Below are 17,212 nucleotides of genomic sequence, written 5' to 3'. Positions count from 1 at the left end.
GGTCCGGTTGGACCAACATCCCGGTTCGGGTCCGGTTCAACTGGTTCGGTCTGTTCGGTCCACTTTTAGACCGTTTTCTTCGAAATTGGTGTCAAAATTATTGTTTCAATGAGCTATATCCTAATTTAATATAATATTTACGTTTCTAATCCTCCTTATTAAAAACTAATTTATTGACTAATTATCTACTAATTTAACCGAGGTTTACATGACTCATACGACTGCAGTAGAGACCGCAGACGTGATCGCCACCGACCCGAGTCATCCAAACGTAGAAGCCCCAAGCGCGTCACCACCAACGAAGGACATCCTAACGGCGATGAACTTCCAAAGAACTTCGGCCGCCAGAACGGTGGCTTGTTTCACAACCGCGACCGTCGCAATGGTGACTGGCGACGGCGCTTTGATTCCGAGTCCGACGAGGAACTGAAGGGATTGCCGTTCGAAGGGTATCGGAGGCTGAAGAGGCAGAAGATGCGGAAGTCGCTGAGGCACTGTATTTGGAACATCACGCCGAGCCCTCCTAGGCGCGAGAATAATAACGATTCGAGCGACAAAGAGATCAAACATTACGAAAAATCAAAATCTGAATCCAATTCAGAGAGTTCTTCAAAGTCTGAATCGGAATCCGACGGTTCGCGCTCGAGGAGAAAGAGAAGAAAGAGTTATGGTTCCAAGCGCAGTAGACGAAAGTCGAATAGCGATAACGAATCTGATGATAGTGAATCCGAATCTGACGATTCAATTTCAAGGAGGAAGAGAAGAAGGAGTTCCAAGTCGAAGGTTGGAGAAGGAGAAGGAGAAAAGTTGATAGTGATGTTGAATCGGAGGAAAGCGATACTGAAGAAGAGGAGCGCAAAAATAGGAAGGGGTAAGAGGGAGAGTGGTAAGAGAAGAGGGAGCAGAAAGAAGAGAAACTACAACGAATCTGATGAGAGTGAAGAGAGTGAAAGCAATTATTCTTCCGATGGTAGCAGCAAGAGAAAGAAGAAGCATTCTTCGCTGTCGAAGGTAAGCAGAAGAGAAAGAAGCAAAAAATCTGAATCAGAAAGCGAGGGTTCTAAGTCAGAAGAGGAAAAGGATTCTGCTGATGCAAAGAACAAAGCAATAGTGGAAGAGGTGATGAAAACAGAGGTGAACCCTGAGGCTTCGAAATTGAAGGAACTCTTTGAATCTCAGAAGACACCAGCTTTAAATAACGAACCTGCAGTAGGGCCAATGCCCTTGCCAAGGGCAGAGGGTCACATAAGTTATGGTGGTGCCCTTAGACCGGGAGAAGGTGATGCAATCGCGCAGTATGTGCAGCAGAGGAAGCGTATCCCACAAAGAGGTGAAGTCGGTCTTTCAACTGAGGAGATTCAGAAGTTTGAGAGCCTTGGTTATGTCATGAGTGGTAGCAGGCATCAGAAGATGAATGCTATTCGTATTAAAAAGGAGAACCAGGTTTATAGTGCTGAGGATAAGCGTGCTTTGGCTATGTTTAACTATGAGGAAAAGGCAAAGAGGAAGCACAAGGTTATGCCTGATCCACGTAGACAGAATTTTAGGAGGTTCGAAGAGTCACGTAGGGTCCTACAAATCTAAAGCAAGTGCCAACCAAAATCAAGTTATTTTTGTCATACGGAACTCATCTTTCATTATTACAAAGTCAATTTTCAACTACGATAATACAAATGTCAACATTCTAAACTTTGATGGATACAAATGGTCATTTATTCAATTTAAAAACTTGTCTCATGTTTTTGTACTATTTTTGTTTGATTAAGCCGAAAAAAAAAAAAAACTCGTTTTCCAAATTTCCAAAGTCGAGAGGAAAAGCAAACTGCAAACATCGGTCACGGAACTTCCTCGCTCTTCTCCTCCTCCTCCTTCCCCACAGGAAGCACCACCTTCAGGACGGACCCGATCCGCCAGGGTCCGAACCATCCTCCATCATCATTATCATCATCCTTCTCTCTCCCGACACAAATTCCTTCTGCAATTCCATTTCAATTCAATTCCGTTCTCCCTTTATGCCACGCTGCTCAAGCTTCCGTTGCCGCTGCCGCTGCCGCCGATTCATCCCTAACTGATGGAATCATCTGGTGACAACATTCACCACTAACCAAATCTATACTATATCAATCCTGGCTCAATACACCACTCCAACTCTCAAATTCCCCAATCGATCTTGCTCCGATTTCGATTCCACTATTTCCTTCTCTCTGTTTTAATTCTTGATTCTTTGATCGTTTCAGGTGCTGGTGGAACCCCGAGGGACACGTCGGTGATCGTGCTGACATTGGACTCTGACGAGGTCTACATCATTGCGAGCCTCTCCACTCGAACGGACACTCAGGTTATCTACGTTGATCCAACCACCGGTTCCCTCCGCTATACTGCGAAGTTAGGGTTCGATCTCTTCAGGTCTCAGACCGAAGCTCTCGAATTCGTCACAAACGGATTGCGTTCCATATTCAAGAGCAAGACCTACGCTAGGGCCATCTTAGGCTATGCTGCGTTGGGAAACTACGCGTTGTTGCTTCTGGCGACGAGGGTAACTGCAAGCGTATCCTATTTGCCCGGTGGAGGGTGCATTTACACGGTGACAGAGAGCCAGTGGATCAAGATTTCACTGCAGAATGCACAGCTGCAGGGGAAAGGGGAGGTTAAGAACATCCAGGAGTTGACGGAGCTCGACATTGATGGGAAGCATTACTTCTGCGAGACAAGGGATATCACTAGGCCGTTTCCGAGTCGCTTTCCGGTCGGGGAGCCCGACCAGGAGTTCGTTTGGAACGGGTGGTTCTCGCAGCCTTTTGCGAACATTGGATTGCCAAGGCATTGTGTCACACTCCTGCAGGTTTTTCTTTGTGCTTGGCGTTTTTCATGGCTGCCCTTCCCATTTTCGTGATTTCTTTTTGTATTTGTAATGTGTGGTTGTTTGTGTATTGGTTATGTGCACTAGCAGCATTGCCAATGGATTGGCAATGTGAATGTGGAGAAGGATTTGAGAGAGAGAAATAATTTGCATTGGTGCATTTTGTTATCTTACTTGGTCTTAATGTGTAGGGGTTTGCAGAATGTCGGAGTTTTGGAAGCTCTGGTCAACTAGAAGGTATTGTTGCTCTCATAGCACGGCGGAGCAGGCTACACCCCGGTACTCGTTACTTGGCGAGGGGGATAAATTCATGTTACAGTACAGGTAAGAAACCTACCAACAAGTATCGAACTTAGAATTTTCCATCTACATTGAACTAACTATGAACATAACAATTCTAATCAGGCTAACTACAAGGGAATCAGTTATCTTAATTAAACCTTGTTTCATTATGTCTTTGCTTTGCCAATGTAAGATTTTAGTATTAAAATGCTTTCAGTCACGTCCAGTATGGTTTTTTCTGTTGATTTTACCACTTCCATTTTTATATTTTATTCACAGAACGTTCTTTTGTTTCCAATTTACACGTATTAGTATCAGGCAGCATCTTCGTACAATTACAAAAATTGCAAAAAGAAGTTTTTCAATCTGTCATCAAATCAAAATTAACTTTCTGGTGAAACTTTGCCCTCATATAGCTCTGCACAAAACATTAATGAAATAATCACGTCCCATTTGACAGGAAATGAAGTGGAATGTGAGCAACTCGTATGGGTCCCTAAACGAGCTGGTCAAAGTGTACCTTTCAACACATATGTATGGCGAAGAGGTACAATTCCTATGTGGTGGGGTGCAGAGCTGAAAATCACTGCTGCAGAAGCTGAAATTTATGTTTCCGATATTGATCCTTATAAAGGAAGTGTGCAGTATTATCAAAGACTGAGTAAGAGGTATGATACACGGAATCTAAATACAAGTGCTGGTGAGAATCCAAGCCGAAAAGCTATGGTTCCCATTGTATGCATTAACCTGCTTCGATATGGAGAAGGAAAATCAGAGTCCATTTTGGTTCAGCATTTTGAGGAGTCTTTAAACTTCATTAGATCAACTGGGAAGCTTCCATATACACGGGTCCATTTGATACATTATGACTGGCATCAAAGCATAAAACTAAAAGGTGAACAACAGACAATTGAAGGGTTATGGAAGCTTTTAAAAGCACCCACTATATTAATAGGTATCTCTGAAGGAGATTATTTGCCCTCACGACAACGAATAAATGATTGCAGAGGTGAGGTCATATACAATGATGATTTTGATGGTGCCTTCTGCTTAAGAACACGTCAAAATGGGGTAATACGTTTTAATTGTGCTGATTCTCTTGATAGAACCAATGCTGCTAGTTTTTTTGGTTCCCTCCAAGTCTTCATGGAGCAATGTAGACGGCTGGCAATATCACTTGACAGTGATATTGCATTTGGCTATCAGTCAACCAATAATCATTATGGTGGATATACTGCTCCACTACCACCTGGGTGGGAAAAGCGTTCTGATGCAGTTACAGGAAAAACATATTATATTGACCATAACACCAGAACTACCACATGGATGCATCCATGTCCAGATAAACCATGGAAGAGATTTGATATGACATTTGAAGAGTTCAAGAGATCAACTATTTTATCTCCTGTATCTCAACTAGCTGATCTTTTTCTTCTTGCTGGGGATATTCATGCCACTCTTTACACTGGGTCTAAAGCAATGCACAGTCAGATTCTGAGCATATTCAACGAAGATACAGGAGGGAAGTTCAAACAGTTTTCTGCTGCACAGAATGTGAAAATCACTTTGCAAAGAAGATATAAGAATGCCGTTGTGGATAGTTCTCGTCAAAAGCAGTTAGAAATGTTTCTTGGAATGAGGCTTTTCAAGCATCTTCCCTCAATTTCTCTTCAACCTCTACAAGTATGTGACTTGTCAACTGCCAAAGTTAAATGAGTGATGGCTTTGTGTTTCTTTTCATACAGCAAGTGCCTAGTGATTGCAGTTTCATAATTAATATCATGTTGGTGACTAAATTGTATCCACTTTCTGTCTTAAGGACTTGTTAATTTATGTCAAATCTGCCTCTGTCTTTACTTTGTTTCTTGATTTATGTTTTTTAATGATTCCACAGCTAAATGTTGTCTATGTAATATGTGTTAGGACATCAGAATTAGATAATGTTGCTTCCACCTTTGAACTTTGCGTTTTCAACAAAAATAGTTATCAATAACTGAGCTACGTGATCACCATAGGTATCATCTCGGCCGTCTGGATTCTGTCTCAAACCAGTTGCAAACTTATTTCCTGTTGCGGGTGGTGAAGTTAGTCTTCTAAGTTTCAAGGGAAAAAACCTAGTTTGGGTATGCTAAATATTTCCTTCTATTTTCTGGATACTCCTATACTACTTATAAACACTCTCTGATGTTTGAATTCTTTATTAATATTCTTCTTAAGTTGTTAAGTTTTAAATATCTTCTCTTACAAAAGTATACACCTTTTCCTTTCACAGATTTGTCCACAGCCTGCAGATGTAGTTGAAATCTTTATTTATCTTGGTGAGCCTTGCCATGTTTGTCAGCTTCTTCTCACAATATCCCATGGTGCAGATGATTCAACTTATCCATCAACAGTTGATGTGCGGACAGGACGCAATTTGGATGGGCTGAAACTTGTATTGGAGGTCTGTATCACAACTTCACTTTGCCCCACTCTATATGTTCATTTATGCTTTTGATGGTACGGCAGTAAGAGGTGATCTTAATAATGTTAGCTGAACAGTAAGAGGGTTATTTATGACTTTATGTTGTGAGGAAAACCTTTTTTGTCCCCCTCCAAAAGGAGCACTTTTCTGGTTATACTGTGATATCTTTAAATATAAGATTTTAGAAAATCTAGTTATATAATCTGATCCCACCTGGCATCTAATGGCAGGGTGCTTCTATACCAAGGTGCGCTAGTGGAACAAACCTATTAATACCCCTGCCTGGGGCAATTAGTTCAGAAGACATGGCTATAACTGGAGCAAGCTCTCGCCTGCATGCCCAAGATGCATCACCGTTGTCATTACTGTATGATTTCGAGGAACTCGAGGGAGAGTGGGATTTCCTTACTCGTGTAGTGGCGTTAACCTTTTATCCTAACATTTCTGGAAGGAACCCGTTCACTCTTGGTGAGGTACATATTTTTAAGCATATGATATTTCACACTGATGATGGCTTGACTAGCTATGATATTGTATGGCAGTTATTTGTTACTTTTTGATGTAATATGCATGGGTGTACTGTTTTGTCTTGTAAACAGTAAAAGTAATATAGTGCAAGTATGGTGTATAGTGTAGCTTAATAGGTTTGCATTTTCTTTTGCTCCATCCTGGGGATAGAATCTTAATATGCTTACTAAACCAATATTTATGGTTTGAAATATTTCAGATAACCCTTTTTACTTATTAAAGAAAAAATCATTTCCTCTTGTAGCCAGGATATTTGTTAGTCATTTGGCTTAGGCTGCAATAAAAAATGATCTATTTGGAGTTTTTCCTGGTTATGAATCATAATTCACTAGAGACCAGTGTGATTCATGGAGGTATAAAAGGAGTTAGAACTTTTAAATTTTAAAGTCTTACTATTTGAACTTAGAAATTTTTGTGCGAAACAAAGCTAAAATTCCTGCTCAAGTCAGAATTGTGAATTTATATCTTAGTTTTTTATATACCCAAATATAAAAGCTAACATTCTTAATCAATTTAAAATCTTGGAACTGTAGTTAAAATTCTATCATCCTTATGTATCTGTAATGATTTTTCTCTTCGATGAATTGAGATTCTGAATTATTTGTAATAAATATAGTAATGGAAACTCACCTTTTCAATTCACTTTTTTATTGTATTTTTCAACATAGATGTAAATACTGTTTCAATGTAAGTCTTCTTTTTCAGCTAATGAGATATGATTTGGCTATAGATTGAGATCCTTGGAGTTTCTCTTCCTTGGAAGAGCGTCTTTACAAATGAAGGCCTTGGTGGAAGATTAATTGAGCATGTCAAAAAGTATCAAGAGGAGCTTAATCCCTTTTCCTCTGGTTCAGAGCTGAATCAATTCAACTCTTCATCTACAGAAAATGTGTCACCACCTGTGCAAGGAGGGAATTCTGCTGACCTTTTGATTGACCTCTTGTCTGGGGAAGACCCACTACCACACCCACTTGCTCAACCAGTTACTGAACATGTCCATTATGAAAGTGACCCCCTTGAGTTTTTGGATCAAGCTGTTGAATATCACGGTGCTAAAAGTGATTGTCAAATTTCTTCAAAAGAGACAACACATTCAGATTCTAGTACTGCACAATATTTAAAATGCCTGAAATCTCTTGCAGGGCCAAGTTTGGTATATTCTTGTTTTCCCATCACCTCCTAGACTTTATTTTACTTTATGAGTGTTTCCACAATCTTCCATCTGTTTGTTGTTGTCTTTTGGCCAAAGATAGTTAGTTCATTGCACACCATTATTTTGATTTAGTCATTGCTTTTTTTTAGATGAACTTAGCTTTTCTATTAACCTTATACCCAAAAAGGGGACTGAAATCTCACTCAGGATTATTGTGTGTGATCTGATTCTTCACAGTTTTCATGACTAGCTTAAGTTCCCCATTTTTCATTTCATATGTGTAGGCACGAAATGTTTGGAATAAATTGGTTGGCATTCTTGGGTGAAGTGATTTTTTCATTGGATTTGTCAGCTCATAAATGGATTGCTTGTTTTGGTTGTAAGATCTTTAACTTACATATACTTCTTGATTTATCTTGCCTGGTTTTTCAGCAAAAGAAACTAGTTTTCATGGAAGCCATGAAACTTGAAATTGAGCGTCTTAAGCTGAATCTCTCTGCTGCTGAAAGGGATAGAGCACTGCTATCTGTTGGAATGGATCCTGCAACTATAAATCCAAATACATTGCTCGACGAAGTTTACATAGGGAGATTGTCTAAAGTTGCAAGCACTCTCACACTGCTTGGTGAAGCTTCTCTTGAAGATAAACGTATTTCTGCTATTGGTCTTGGGACTGTTGATGACAATGCAATAGATTTCTGGAATATTATCAGAAATGGGGAAATCTGTTCTGGCGGCAAGTGTGAGGTGCGTGCTGAGATTAAAAAGTCAGTTTATTCATCTGACGGGCCTTCAGAACCTGTATTCTTGTGTTCTCAATGTGAAAGGAAAGTTTGCAGAGTTTGCTGTGCTGGGAGAGGCGCACTTCTTCTTTCAGGTTATAACTCAAGAGACCCCATGAGTTATAATGGTGCATCAAGCTATGGTGGTCAAGTTGACCTCCCTGTAAACCGTCTATTAGCACGTGATGGTATAATTTGTAAGCGGTGCTGCCAGGATATTGTGCTTGATGCATTGATCTTGGACTATGTGAGAGTTCTGATTAGCTTACGAAGATCCGATCGTGTGGAAAAGGCAGCTTACAATGCTCTGAAGCAAATCATTGGGTCATCTTGGGATTGTCTTCTAGAAAAGAATAAGGCCTCTGATAATCTGTCTGCAGACAAATCAATGCAGCTGATACCAAATGGATATGAATCCGTGGCTGAATTTCCTCTTGCCAGCTTTTTACATCCGGTATATTTTTTAAACTATGTGTTTTGATTTTGGGCCCTGCAGCATTCTGTTTTGTTTTTTTTTTTTCTTTTTTCTTTTGGGACATGGGGTATCAATGCAGCTAACAATCCACTTGCCATTGTTTCTATCAACAATGTGTTATCCTGTGATGCAATACTTGTATCAACAAAGCAATTGTGGGATTAAATTTAAAATATTTAAATAAGTTATGAATGCAGTATTGGATGATCCGTTGACAGTCGAGCAGAGCAAAGGAAGCACCGGATATAACGAACACTTAAAATTTGAGCTTAAGTTGGCATTTGAAGACTATAAACACATGCATGCATGCCCGCACACACTCCATGAATTTAAATGATTTTCCTGCATAAATACTATTAGATGGTCTCTTTTTTGCTAGATTACTTTGTCAAAATTTGATTTTCAAGCGATATGACATCCAACATAGTCTTGAAATAATATAGAAGCTGTGTGTATTGAAAAGATTAAAAATATTCGCAAATGCCAGGAGAACTTATATATAGTTCTAATGGAAGATTTCTACCGAATATTGGCCTATTTTGCTGATTCAATCAACTTTTGCTTCTGGGTGGTTCTTTGTGTTTGTACCTTGTAGACAGAGTGCATGTTATGCGGTGCTAGAATGAGACCCTTAAAATGCACATTTTGTTGTAGTGTATAAACTACATTTTATTTTGCATATCTTTCTTTTTCCAAGATAAAAAAAGGTCTTTGTTACCAACCATTGGCAATGCTATTGCAGGTTGAAACAGCATCAAACTCTGCTCCATTTTTGTCGTTGCTTGCTCCATTTAATTTTGGTTCACGGCTATCATATTGGAAAGCTCCATCTGGTGCCACCTCTGTTGAATTTGGTATTGTCCTTGGTAATATGTCCGATGTTAGAGGGGTTATGTTAATAGTCAGTTCATGTGGCTACTCTATGGCCGATGCTCCTCTTGTGAGTGCTCATTATAATTTTCCTTGTGCTCTATATTTGTTTTTTTTTTCCCCGCTATTCCCTGAATTAAGAAATGAACTCTATGATATGAACTCAATGATATATTGGTACAGGTGCAAATTTGGGCAAGTGATAAAATACACAAGGAAGAAAGATCATTTATGGGAAAATGGGATGTGCAATCTATGATCAAGTCTTCCTCAGAGTTATGTGGGCCTGAGACATCAAGAACAGAGCATAAAGTTCCTAGACATTTAAAGTTTCCCTTTAAGAATTCTGTTCGATGCCGCATAATTTGGATAAATTTACGCCTTCAGCGGCCGGGTTCAAGTTCTATAAATATTGGAAACGATTTCAATATGTTGTCTCTAGATGAGAATCCTTTTGCACAAGAAACTCGACGGGCCTCTTTTGGAGGATCCGCTGAAAGTGAACCCTGTCTTCATGCCAAGAGGATTTTAGTCATCGGTAGCCCCAGCAGAAAGGAAGTTGATCTCAAGCCACAGCAAAGCCCTGATCAGTTGAACCTGAAAGGATGGTTGGAGAGAGCTCCACAATTGAATAGATTTAAGGTAAAAATTTTCCAATTTTGCCTAATCCTTACAGCCATGTTTCGTAAATTGTTTACTTCATCTCACAATCATAATTGATGAACCCTGGATTCTTTTTAGGTTCCACTTGAGGCTGAAAGATTAATGGACAATGATCTTGTCCTGGAGCAGTATCTATCTGCTGCTTCTCCCTTGCTTGCTGGATTCCGTTTAGATGCCTTTAGTGCAATAAAGCCTAGGGTCACCCATTCACCTGCTTCAGATGTTCAAAGTGAAAGTTTTTCATCACTTCTGGATGATAGATACATTGCACCTGCAGTGTTATACATACAAGTGTCTGTTCTTCAGGTATATACTGAAACATCATCACACTGATTTTGTCATCTTTCTCTTGCCTGGGTATAACCAGGATGATACTACTATTTCTCAAGTACAATGTAGAAGGAAAGGCAGGAAAAGAAGTGACTGTTTAATTTCAGTTTGAAAGGGGGTTGGGTGGATGGCAAAAGCTGAAGTCGTATAAGAAGGGAGTTATGCATTTGCAAGATGGGTTGGATTATAACTTTCATTTTCTGTGAATTTCCATCAATTTTTATGCATTGTGTATCAGATTCTCTCCATATATGTATATTATGTGCAGAAACTGCTTTTTATACGGTTTGCATTCTGTTTTTCTGTTCAATTTTTCTTTTACTTGTTCTGTTGAAAGTATGTCACTCTGTTTTACATGAACTTCTAACTGGAGAATCTGGTAGGATAGCAGTCAATATCGTCATTAATTTTATCCTCGTGTAAGATAGCATCTTTTTCGTGTAAGATAGAACTGTTATATTTATTTATTTTGTCTTAGCATGCGATTTGTATTGTTGGGTGAAAACAGTCTAATGTTTGGAATTAATTGCAGGATTATCAAAGCATGGTGACCATTGGCGAGTACCGATTACCAGAGGCCAAGGTGGGAACACCAATGTACTTTGATTTCCCTAGGACAATACAAACTCGCAGGATTTCATTCAAACTACTTGGAGACGTTGCAGCTTATACAGATGACCCTTCAGAACAAGATGATTCTGGCAACAGAGTTTCTCCTTTGGCAGCAGGCTTATCTTTGTCCAACAGAGTTAAGCTGTATTACTATGCCGATCCATATGAGCTTGGGAAATGGGCTAGCCTCTCAGCAGTTTAATTACACGATAGTGTGCTTCGGTTGTTGATATCGATTTTGTAAACTTTTTCAAATTTTGTTGTATTATGTCATGTAAAGTCCATTCATTTATGTAATATTATAGTGTAGGATTCTACTGTTAGTACATTGCATTAGTAGCTTGGTATTTGATGGATTTTATTTTTCTATTTACCCACTTTTCTTTTAGCTTGTAACCAACTAGGCAGAAAGGTGAGTTCGAAGGTTCAAATTCAGTACTTAGTCTACCAAAATGGTGAATTTCATTTTTGATTATGGAGTGTAATTTGATTCTTTACAATTTGAGTTTATCGTTTAATCATGGTGGAACTGGCAACATTCCAGACACTTAATCATAAAAGAAAATCCCTTTACATCTTCAGTTTATCAGTGGTTTTGTTTGATCATACAATCCTTTCTCATTCAAGAATTATCTAAAGTTGGTCAGGAATGGATAATGGATGAGGTTATCGATCTTAAATGAGCTTATATGATGTTTTATTGGTGGTTTTGGCTACCAAAGGGGGGAATGTTCCATTTGGATGCTCAAAAACAAGAAATCATTAGCCATATATACAATATACAAAGGCAAAAGCGAATGCCTGTGAGGAGGGGCCACAGTACAGAAGTTGATTGAACCTTATCCGAAACGAACCAATGAATTTCCACAATCAAATCACATTTCCGATACTCCAAACGATATCCACTCCTATTCCTACTCCCCGCTATGCTGCTTGGTCATTTCTGTTGTGTGTGTCGTGACTCCTGACACATGAGATAACCCCTAAGAACGGAAAACATTAATTTCCAATTTAATCCTAAAACGGGAAAAAAAAAAGAGTCATATTGCCTAACTTGTAGTTGGTTTCTGGTTTTTGAAACCGACCAAATCATGGCTCATTTGCTGACACCTGCTCCTACTACCACCACCGCCTCAATAGGCCTTTCCTCAAAACCCCGGAAAAGCTCCCCAAATTCTTGGAAGAAGGGACGAGTGTGCTGCCACTTCATCTCTGAACAGCATGAACTCCCTTCTTCCTCTGACCACCATTCTCTTCGGCGCAGGTAACTATCTATATTTTCTCTGATCAGCTAAATTCCTCTATACAATGCAGTATCGCATGACTACACGGTTGGTGATGCAGGGCATTGATGGGGTTAAGTGGCGCACTAGTGTTGGGGGGATTGAGTTTGAGCGACGAGCGCGTAGCAAGTGCTGCCGGAAGAAGGCCCCCGCCGCCTCCGCCAGAGGAGAGAAAGGATCCAAACGTGAGTGGTGTTCAGGCAAAAGTGTTGGCTAGCAAGAGGAGGAAAGAAGCCATGAAAGAAGAAGTGGCCAGGCTTAGAGAGCGAGGAAAGCCCATTATTAAAGAGCCATCACCACCACCTGCACCTCAACCTGAATAAATATACTTTACAAAATGTTAACCCCTTCCCTTTTTCATCCTGTTCTTGTCAACTATTACTTCTCTTGTTTAATTTAATTACTCATTTTATCGTTTTACAATTTTCCCTACGTTAGAAATTCAACATCAACGCGCCTGTAATATAGTTGAAGGTCACTATGTAATAATCGAAAATCATTTGATGGTTTGAGATGTTCAATATAATAAATAATACGTCTTAATTATCATTTTTACGCATTTTAAGTTTAACGCCCCTTATCTTTCTTAATACATAAGCAACCGTTAAGAAAAAATATATAGTGCTGAAATTAAAATTATGATTTCATACGAATTATTCAAACGTCTCTTTATTAATTTTGTCTTAATGAAAGCAGATGTAGAAAGTAGAAACTCGGTTCTTTCTTTGTGCTTGCATTCTAAGAAAATAAAAGGTACAACATGATGTGATGGTGGTTCGTTGGGACGTCATGACCTCTCATCCTTGATCCATAATTCCATATATTTGAATGTACCAAACTACATATTTACTTGGCATGTAATTCACCAATTTTCTTAATCCAAGGTGAACTGTTACATACATTTCATTAATTCCTGAATAAACGATCACCAATTAATTGAATCAAAAGATCTTTTTTTTCTTTTAGACGCCTAAAGATTAAGTAAAAATGTAAACTCAACTGTTGGCCCAAAATAGTTTTTTTGAGGTTCTTAAAATTAATTGGGCCTATATAAGATATGATATGGAAAAAAAAAAAAAAAGAAAGGGGAGGAATATTTGGTTGAAGCAGAGGGAGAGAAGCGAAGCAGATGAAATGAGGGTGTGCACTGTGCAGGTTTGGTGAAGTAGCGAGTTATCGATTCACAGAATGATTCCCAAATGCGCAGTGCCGCCATCTCAGATTCAGTTTCAGAGCTTGAATGGACTCCGACAGCTCGCTGAAACGCGTCGTTTTAAGGTGCTCCTCACTCCTTACTCTTCCCCAGTCTCAGTTTCAATTCCACGTTATTTGATTGATGAGCGTTTTGTTTTATGCTGTGTTTTAGGTTTGGTTGTTGGATCAGTTCGGAGTCCTCCACGATGGAAAACAACCTTATCCTACTGCTATCCCTACATGTATTCTCCTCTACTTTACACACAACATGCATTTTGTGTTTTTGTAACACTTGAATTCTTGTATTCTATGTTTATTGAAACTGAATTGGGCTAGGTATATACACCTCAACCTTTTTGGTGTTCAAATATGGTGTATGTATTGTATGTTATGTGTTCTTATTATTTTTAAATTGTAATGTTTCTTAGTAGAAAATATAGCAAAGAGTGGTGGTAAGATGGTGATCATAAGCAACTCCTCAAGGCGCTCATCTGTCACTATGGAAAAAGTGAAGAGTCTCGGCTTTGATGACTCGCTTTTTGCCGGAGCCATCACCAGCGGAGAGCTCACTCATCAGTACTTGCAAAGGTTGTAGCATGCTACATCATCATCACTGGGAAAAGTTTCTTTCATTAATTCATACCTGTTGTAGTCATTTGCAGTCAGATTTTAAGTTTCTTCAAAGATGCTTATTCATCATATACAGTTTCATGCTTATGTATTTAACTATTTATGCAGTTTTAACTCTGTTGAAATTTTCTTTCAAACAGGAGAGATGATCCTTGGTTTGCGGCATTGGGAAGGTCTTGCATTCATTTCACATGGAAGGGCCGCGGAGCAATATCTCTTGAGGTATGTTTGAACTAAAATGCATTTTGGCTTCCATTTCGCTATTCACCATATTCAGTAGCTACTTGCAAAATATCAGTCATCTTATTCAATATAACATTGTATGATTCTTGGAGTGGTTGTTTTTTTTAATTCTTTTATTTTTTTGAGCTGTCATGTTTGCAATGTAAATTAATTAGTCTGCTTAGAGAGGTTTCCCTTTCTTCTAACCTCATTGAAGGTGTGCAGAGTTAGGAGAATTTGATTTGCACTATCCATGTTGACAATCCCACCTTATGGGTAAATACTTTGGTTGTTGATGTTGTAGTAGATTACTGAGGTCAGCTTTTTTTTTCTTGTCAAATTGTTAAAAATATAAATCTAGGGATAATGTATTGTATATTTTTTGTACAAAATGCTTATATTATGTAATATATAAAGATAATGGCCAAAAGGGTATACTATGCATCAAAGGTTTTCAAATCCTTTTGTGTGTTTTATAACTTCATGTAGGGCTTAGATTTGCAAGTTGTGGAAAACATTGAAGATGCTGAGTTTGTTTTGGCTCATGGCACAGAAGCCTTGGGGAGTCCCCATGGGGATGCGCATTCAATGAAACTTGAAGATCTCGAGAAAATATTGGAGCTTTGTGCTTCCAAAGGAATCCCTATGGTGGTAGCCAATCCAGATTATGTAACTGTTGAAGCAAGGGACTTGCGTGTGATGCCGGGTGACTTTGCTTTCCCTTTTCCTTTGTATTTAATCTAGCATAGCCCCTGAATAGTGCTTATTTTCTGTAAAATTTCTTAATTTGATACTGCTATGGGTTTCTTCATTTCCTTCTTTTCGATACCAATACTTCTGCGTGTATCTTAAACTTAATAGGTACACTAGCGGCCAAATATGAAAAGCTTGGGGGTGAAGTGAAATGGATGGGCAAACCTGGCGAGGTGACAATGTTTCTGCCAAAATAAATTCACTGTGATTCTTGTTTTCTCCTGTGTTATTAATGCTTTTTAGCACTTAGGCTGCTAAAGATTGCATGCACACAAGTATCAAACAAAAATGTTAATTACTTCCCAAATTGATTAAACAGCACGTTTAATCCGACAGCGATGTTCATGTTAAGTTGTTAACTGTATCCAGTTATTACAAATATACAAGTCCTTGCAATATGTTTGCAGTCTTAACATGCAAAAGTGAATTCAGTGTTAAATAATCTTTTGGTCAAGCTAAGCTGTGTTCATTAACTTTAATTGGATCGAATAAATTATCTACATTATTCTTCTCTTAATCTAGTTTACCTCGTTTCTGCACATTGTTTCACAGATAATTGAAAATACTTAACATTATTTTAATTTTTTGAGCTTCAGCATATGCATGCATATGATAACTGGATTAACAATTTTGTTGACCTCAATAGATCATCTTTTGTTTAGCATTCACATAACATATACATCCTTTATCAGATAATCTACAAAGCAGCCATGGCAATGGCTGGCACACATGTTTCTGAATGTATTGCCGTGGGTGATTCTCTCCATCACGACATAAAGGGTGCCAATGCCGCCGGAATCGAATCAGTATTCATCACTGGTGGTATTCACGCGACCGAACTTGGACTTGATGGGTTTGGGGAGGTAGCAGATTCATCTTCTGTGGAAGCACTTGCAACAAAATATGGTGCTTTTCCATCTTATGTATTGCCTTCATTCTCATGGTAGATCAAGATCATCATGGCAAATGAATCTGAACCACTATTGTTCCAATTATCAGAGTCGCAAAATGTGATCTTTAGATTTTGTATGATTTATTGACCATTGTTACAAAGTACAAAACTTCATGTACTCCAACATTATATTGTAAATTAGTGTTATCAATCATTATTGTCAAAGATTTTTCCCTGTCATGCACAAACGTATATTACAACTTGAAAGTTGTAACTAAACTTGCCTCCCAAAATAATAATAATAATAATAATAATAATAATAATAATAATAATAATAAAGAGGATGCTCCTATAAAGACGTGTAAAACTAATTTTTTTATATCGCATTATTATTGGACGTATTAATGAATCGGTTATTTTTAAATTTTTTAACAAATTACTGAAATTAGAATAAAATCGATTTTTTTATAACAATAACAATAAATCTAATTGTTATCAGATCTGATCGAACCGACTAATTTACATAACCCACTGGATCATTTTTTTTTAAACAAAAATCAGAGAAATAGTTGTTTTTTTATAAAAAAATTTAAACATGATTAGATTTAAATTGTGTAAATCTATCAGATCAAATCGAGCCTAATAATTATAATGCGGACAACTCGGTTTATTATTGTTATTATAAAAAACTGATTTTGTTCTAGTTTATTAAAAAATAAATTATTAACCAATTTAGTAAAGATGTCTAATAATATCATGATACATGTAAACGTCTTTAAAAAAAAGACATTTTTAGTATCTTTATCAAAGCGATTTTCTAATAATAAAGATAAAAAGAAAGTATTGGTTGTGTTCGATTTCCTAATAATAAAGATAAAAAGAAAGTATTGGTTGTGTTCGATGTTTTTGAATTTTATCTTGAATGTTAATGTCCTATTTTTGTTTTAATTTTTTTTCTATTTTAGTCTTCTAGTTAAATTTTTTTTTCCAAAATACCTTTTTTCTTCCATTATCATTTTATTCTAAATAGCGGCAGCAATCGTAATTGCGATGATCGTGTTAGTATAGTGATTTAATAGTGAAAGTGACAAAACAATAATTAATAAGAGAAAGAAGAATATAATAATAGCGGATAAAATATATTTTTAAAAGAAAAAATATTAATTTTGGTTAAAAGAAAAAATAGGCTAAAATAAAATATCTTAAATATTATAAATAT

General features: G+C 37.7%; 3 protein-coding genes and 1 pseudogene across 4 annotated transcripts; all 4 read left to right on the top strand.

Moving 5' to 3' along the window:
* Positions 1–108: 108 nt before the first annotated feature.
* LOC112735447 (uncharacterized) lies at positions 109–1,584 on the top strand (annotated as a pseudogene).
* Positions 1,585–1,731: 147 nt separating this feature from the next.
* On the top strand, positions 1,732–11,519 carry LOC112733599 (probable phosphoinositide phosphatase SAC9). Of its 2 annotated transcripts, none has more exons than XM_072212611.1 (13): positions 1,732–2,084; positions 2,238–2,842; positions 3,062–3,184; positions 3,603–4,825; positions 5,158–5,265; positions 5,415–5,585; positions 5,837–6,079; positions 6,865–7,287; positions 7,720–8,523; positions 9,287–9,484; positions 9,598–10,056; positions 10,156–10,383; positions 10,940–11,519. In XM_072212611.1, the coding sequence occupies exons 4-13, from the start codon at positions 3,701–3,703 to the stop codon at positions 11,219–11,221; spliced, it is 4,041 nt and encodes a 1,346-aa protein (XP_072068712.1). In that variant the 5' UTR covers positions 1,732–2,084; positions 2,238–2,842; positions 3,062–3,184; positions 3,603–3,700; the 3' UTR covers positions 11,222–11,519. The 2 variants fall into 2 exon arrangements, with proteins under 2 accessions (XP_072068712.1, XP_025638400.1); XM_025782615.2 differs by having other exon boundaries at positions 3,052–3,184.
* A 124-nt stretch (positions 11,520–11,643) lies between these two features.
* Positions 11,644–12,851, top strand: LOC112733600 (uncharacterized). The gene is made up of 2 exons (XM_025782617.2): positions 11,644–12,283; positions 12,364–12,851. The coding sequence occupies exons 1-2, from the start codon at positions 12,111–12,113 to the stop codon at positions 12,623–12,625; spliced, it is 435 nt and encodes a 144-aa protein (XP_025638402.1). The 5' UTR covers positions 11,644–12,110; the 3' UTR covers positions 12,626–12,851.
* A 103-nt stretch (positions 12,852–12,954) lies between these two features.
* On the top strand, positions 12,955–16,233 carry LOC112733598 (uncharacterized). Its single transcript, XM_025782614.3, has 7 exons — positions 12,955–13,580; positions 13,669–13,738; positions 13,925–14,084; positions 14,267–14,348; positions 14,838–15,054; positions 15,210–15,274; positions 15,794–16,233. Exons 1-7 carry the CDS (start codon positions 13,491–13,493, stop codon positions 16,046–16,048), a joined length of 939 nt encoding a protein of 312 aa, XP_025638399.1. The 5' UTR covers positions 12,955–13,490; the 3' UTR covers positions 16,049–16,233.
* Positions 16,234–17,212: the final 979 nt, after the last annotated feature.

The sequence above is a fragment of the Arachis hypogaea genome, chromosome 13 (assembly GCF_003086295.3).
Source record: "Arachis hypogaea cultivar Tifrunner chromosome 13, arahy.Tifrunner.gnm2.J5K5, whole genome shotgun sequence".
Taxonomy (NCBI): domain Eukaryota; kingdom Viridiplantae; phylum Streptophyta; class Magnoliopsida; order Fabales; family Fabaceae; genus Arachis; species Arachis hypogaea.
Note: the sequence above shows the minus strand (reverse complement) of the source record. Positions and strands in the feature narration are given on the sequence as shown.

Coding starts and splice junctions, on each gene's coding strand:
- LOC112733599 (XM_025782615.2), top strand. Junction 6,080..6,864: donor ACCCGTTCACTCTTGGTGAG/GTACATATTTTT, acceptor ATTTGGCTATAG/ATTGAGATCCTTGGAGTTTC. Junction 10,384..10,939: donor TACAAGTGTCTGTTCTTCAG/GTATATACTGAA, acceptor AATTAATTGCAG/GATTATCAAAGCATGGTGAC.
- LOC112733600 (XM_025782617.2), top strand. CDS start 12,111: ATGGCTCATTTGCTGACACCTGCTCCTACTACCACCACCGCCTCAATA. Junction 12,284..12,363: donor CACCATTCTCTTCGGCGCAG/GTAACTATCTAT, acceptor TTGGTGATGCAG/GGCATTGATGGGGTTAAGTG.
- LOC112733598 (XM_025782614.3), top strand. CDS start 13,491: ATGATTCCCAAATGCGCAGTGCCGCCATCTCAGATTCAGTTTCAGAGC. Junction 14,085..14,266: donor ACTCATCAGTACTTGCAAAG/GTTGTAGCATGC, acceptor TCTTTCAAACAG/GAGAGATGATCCTTGGTTTG. Junction 14,349..14,837: donor GCGGAGCAATATCTCTTGAG/GTATGTTTGAAC, acceptor AACTTCATGTAG/GGCTTAGATTTGCAAGTTGT.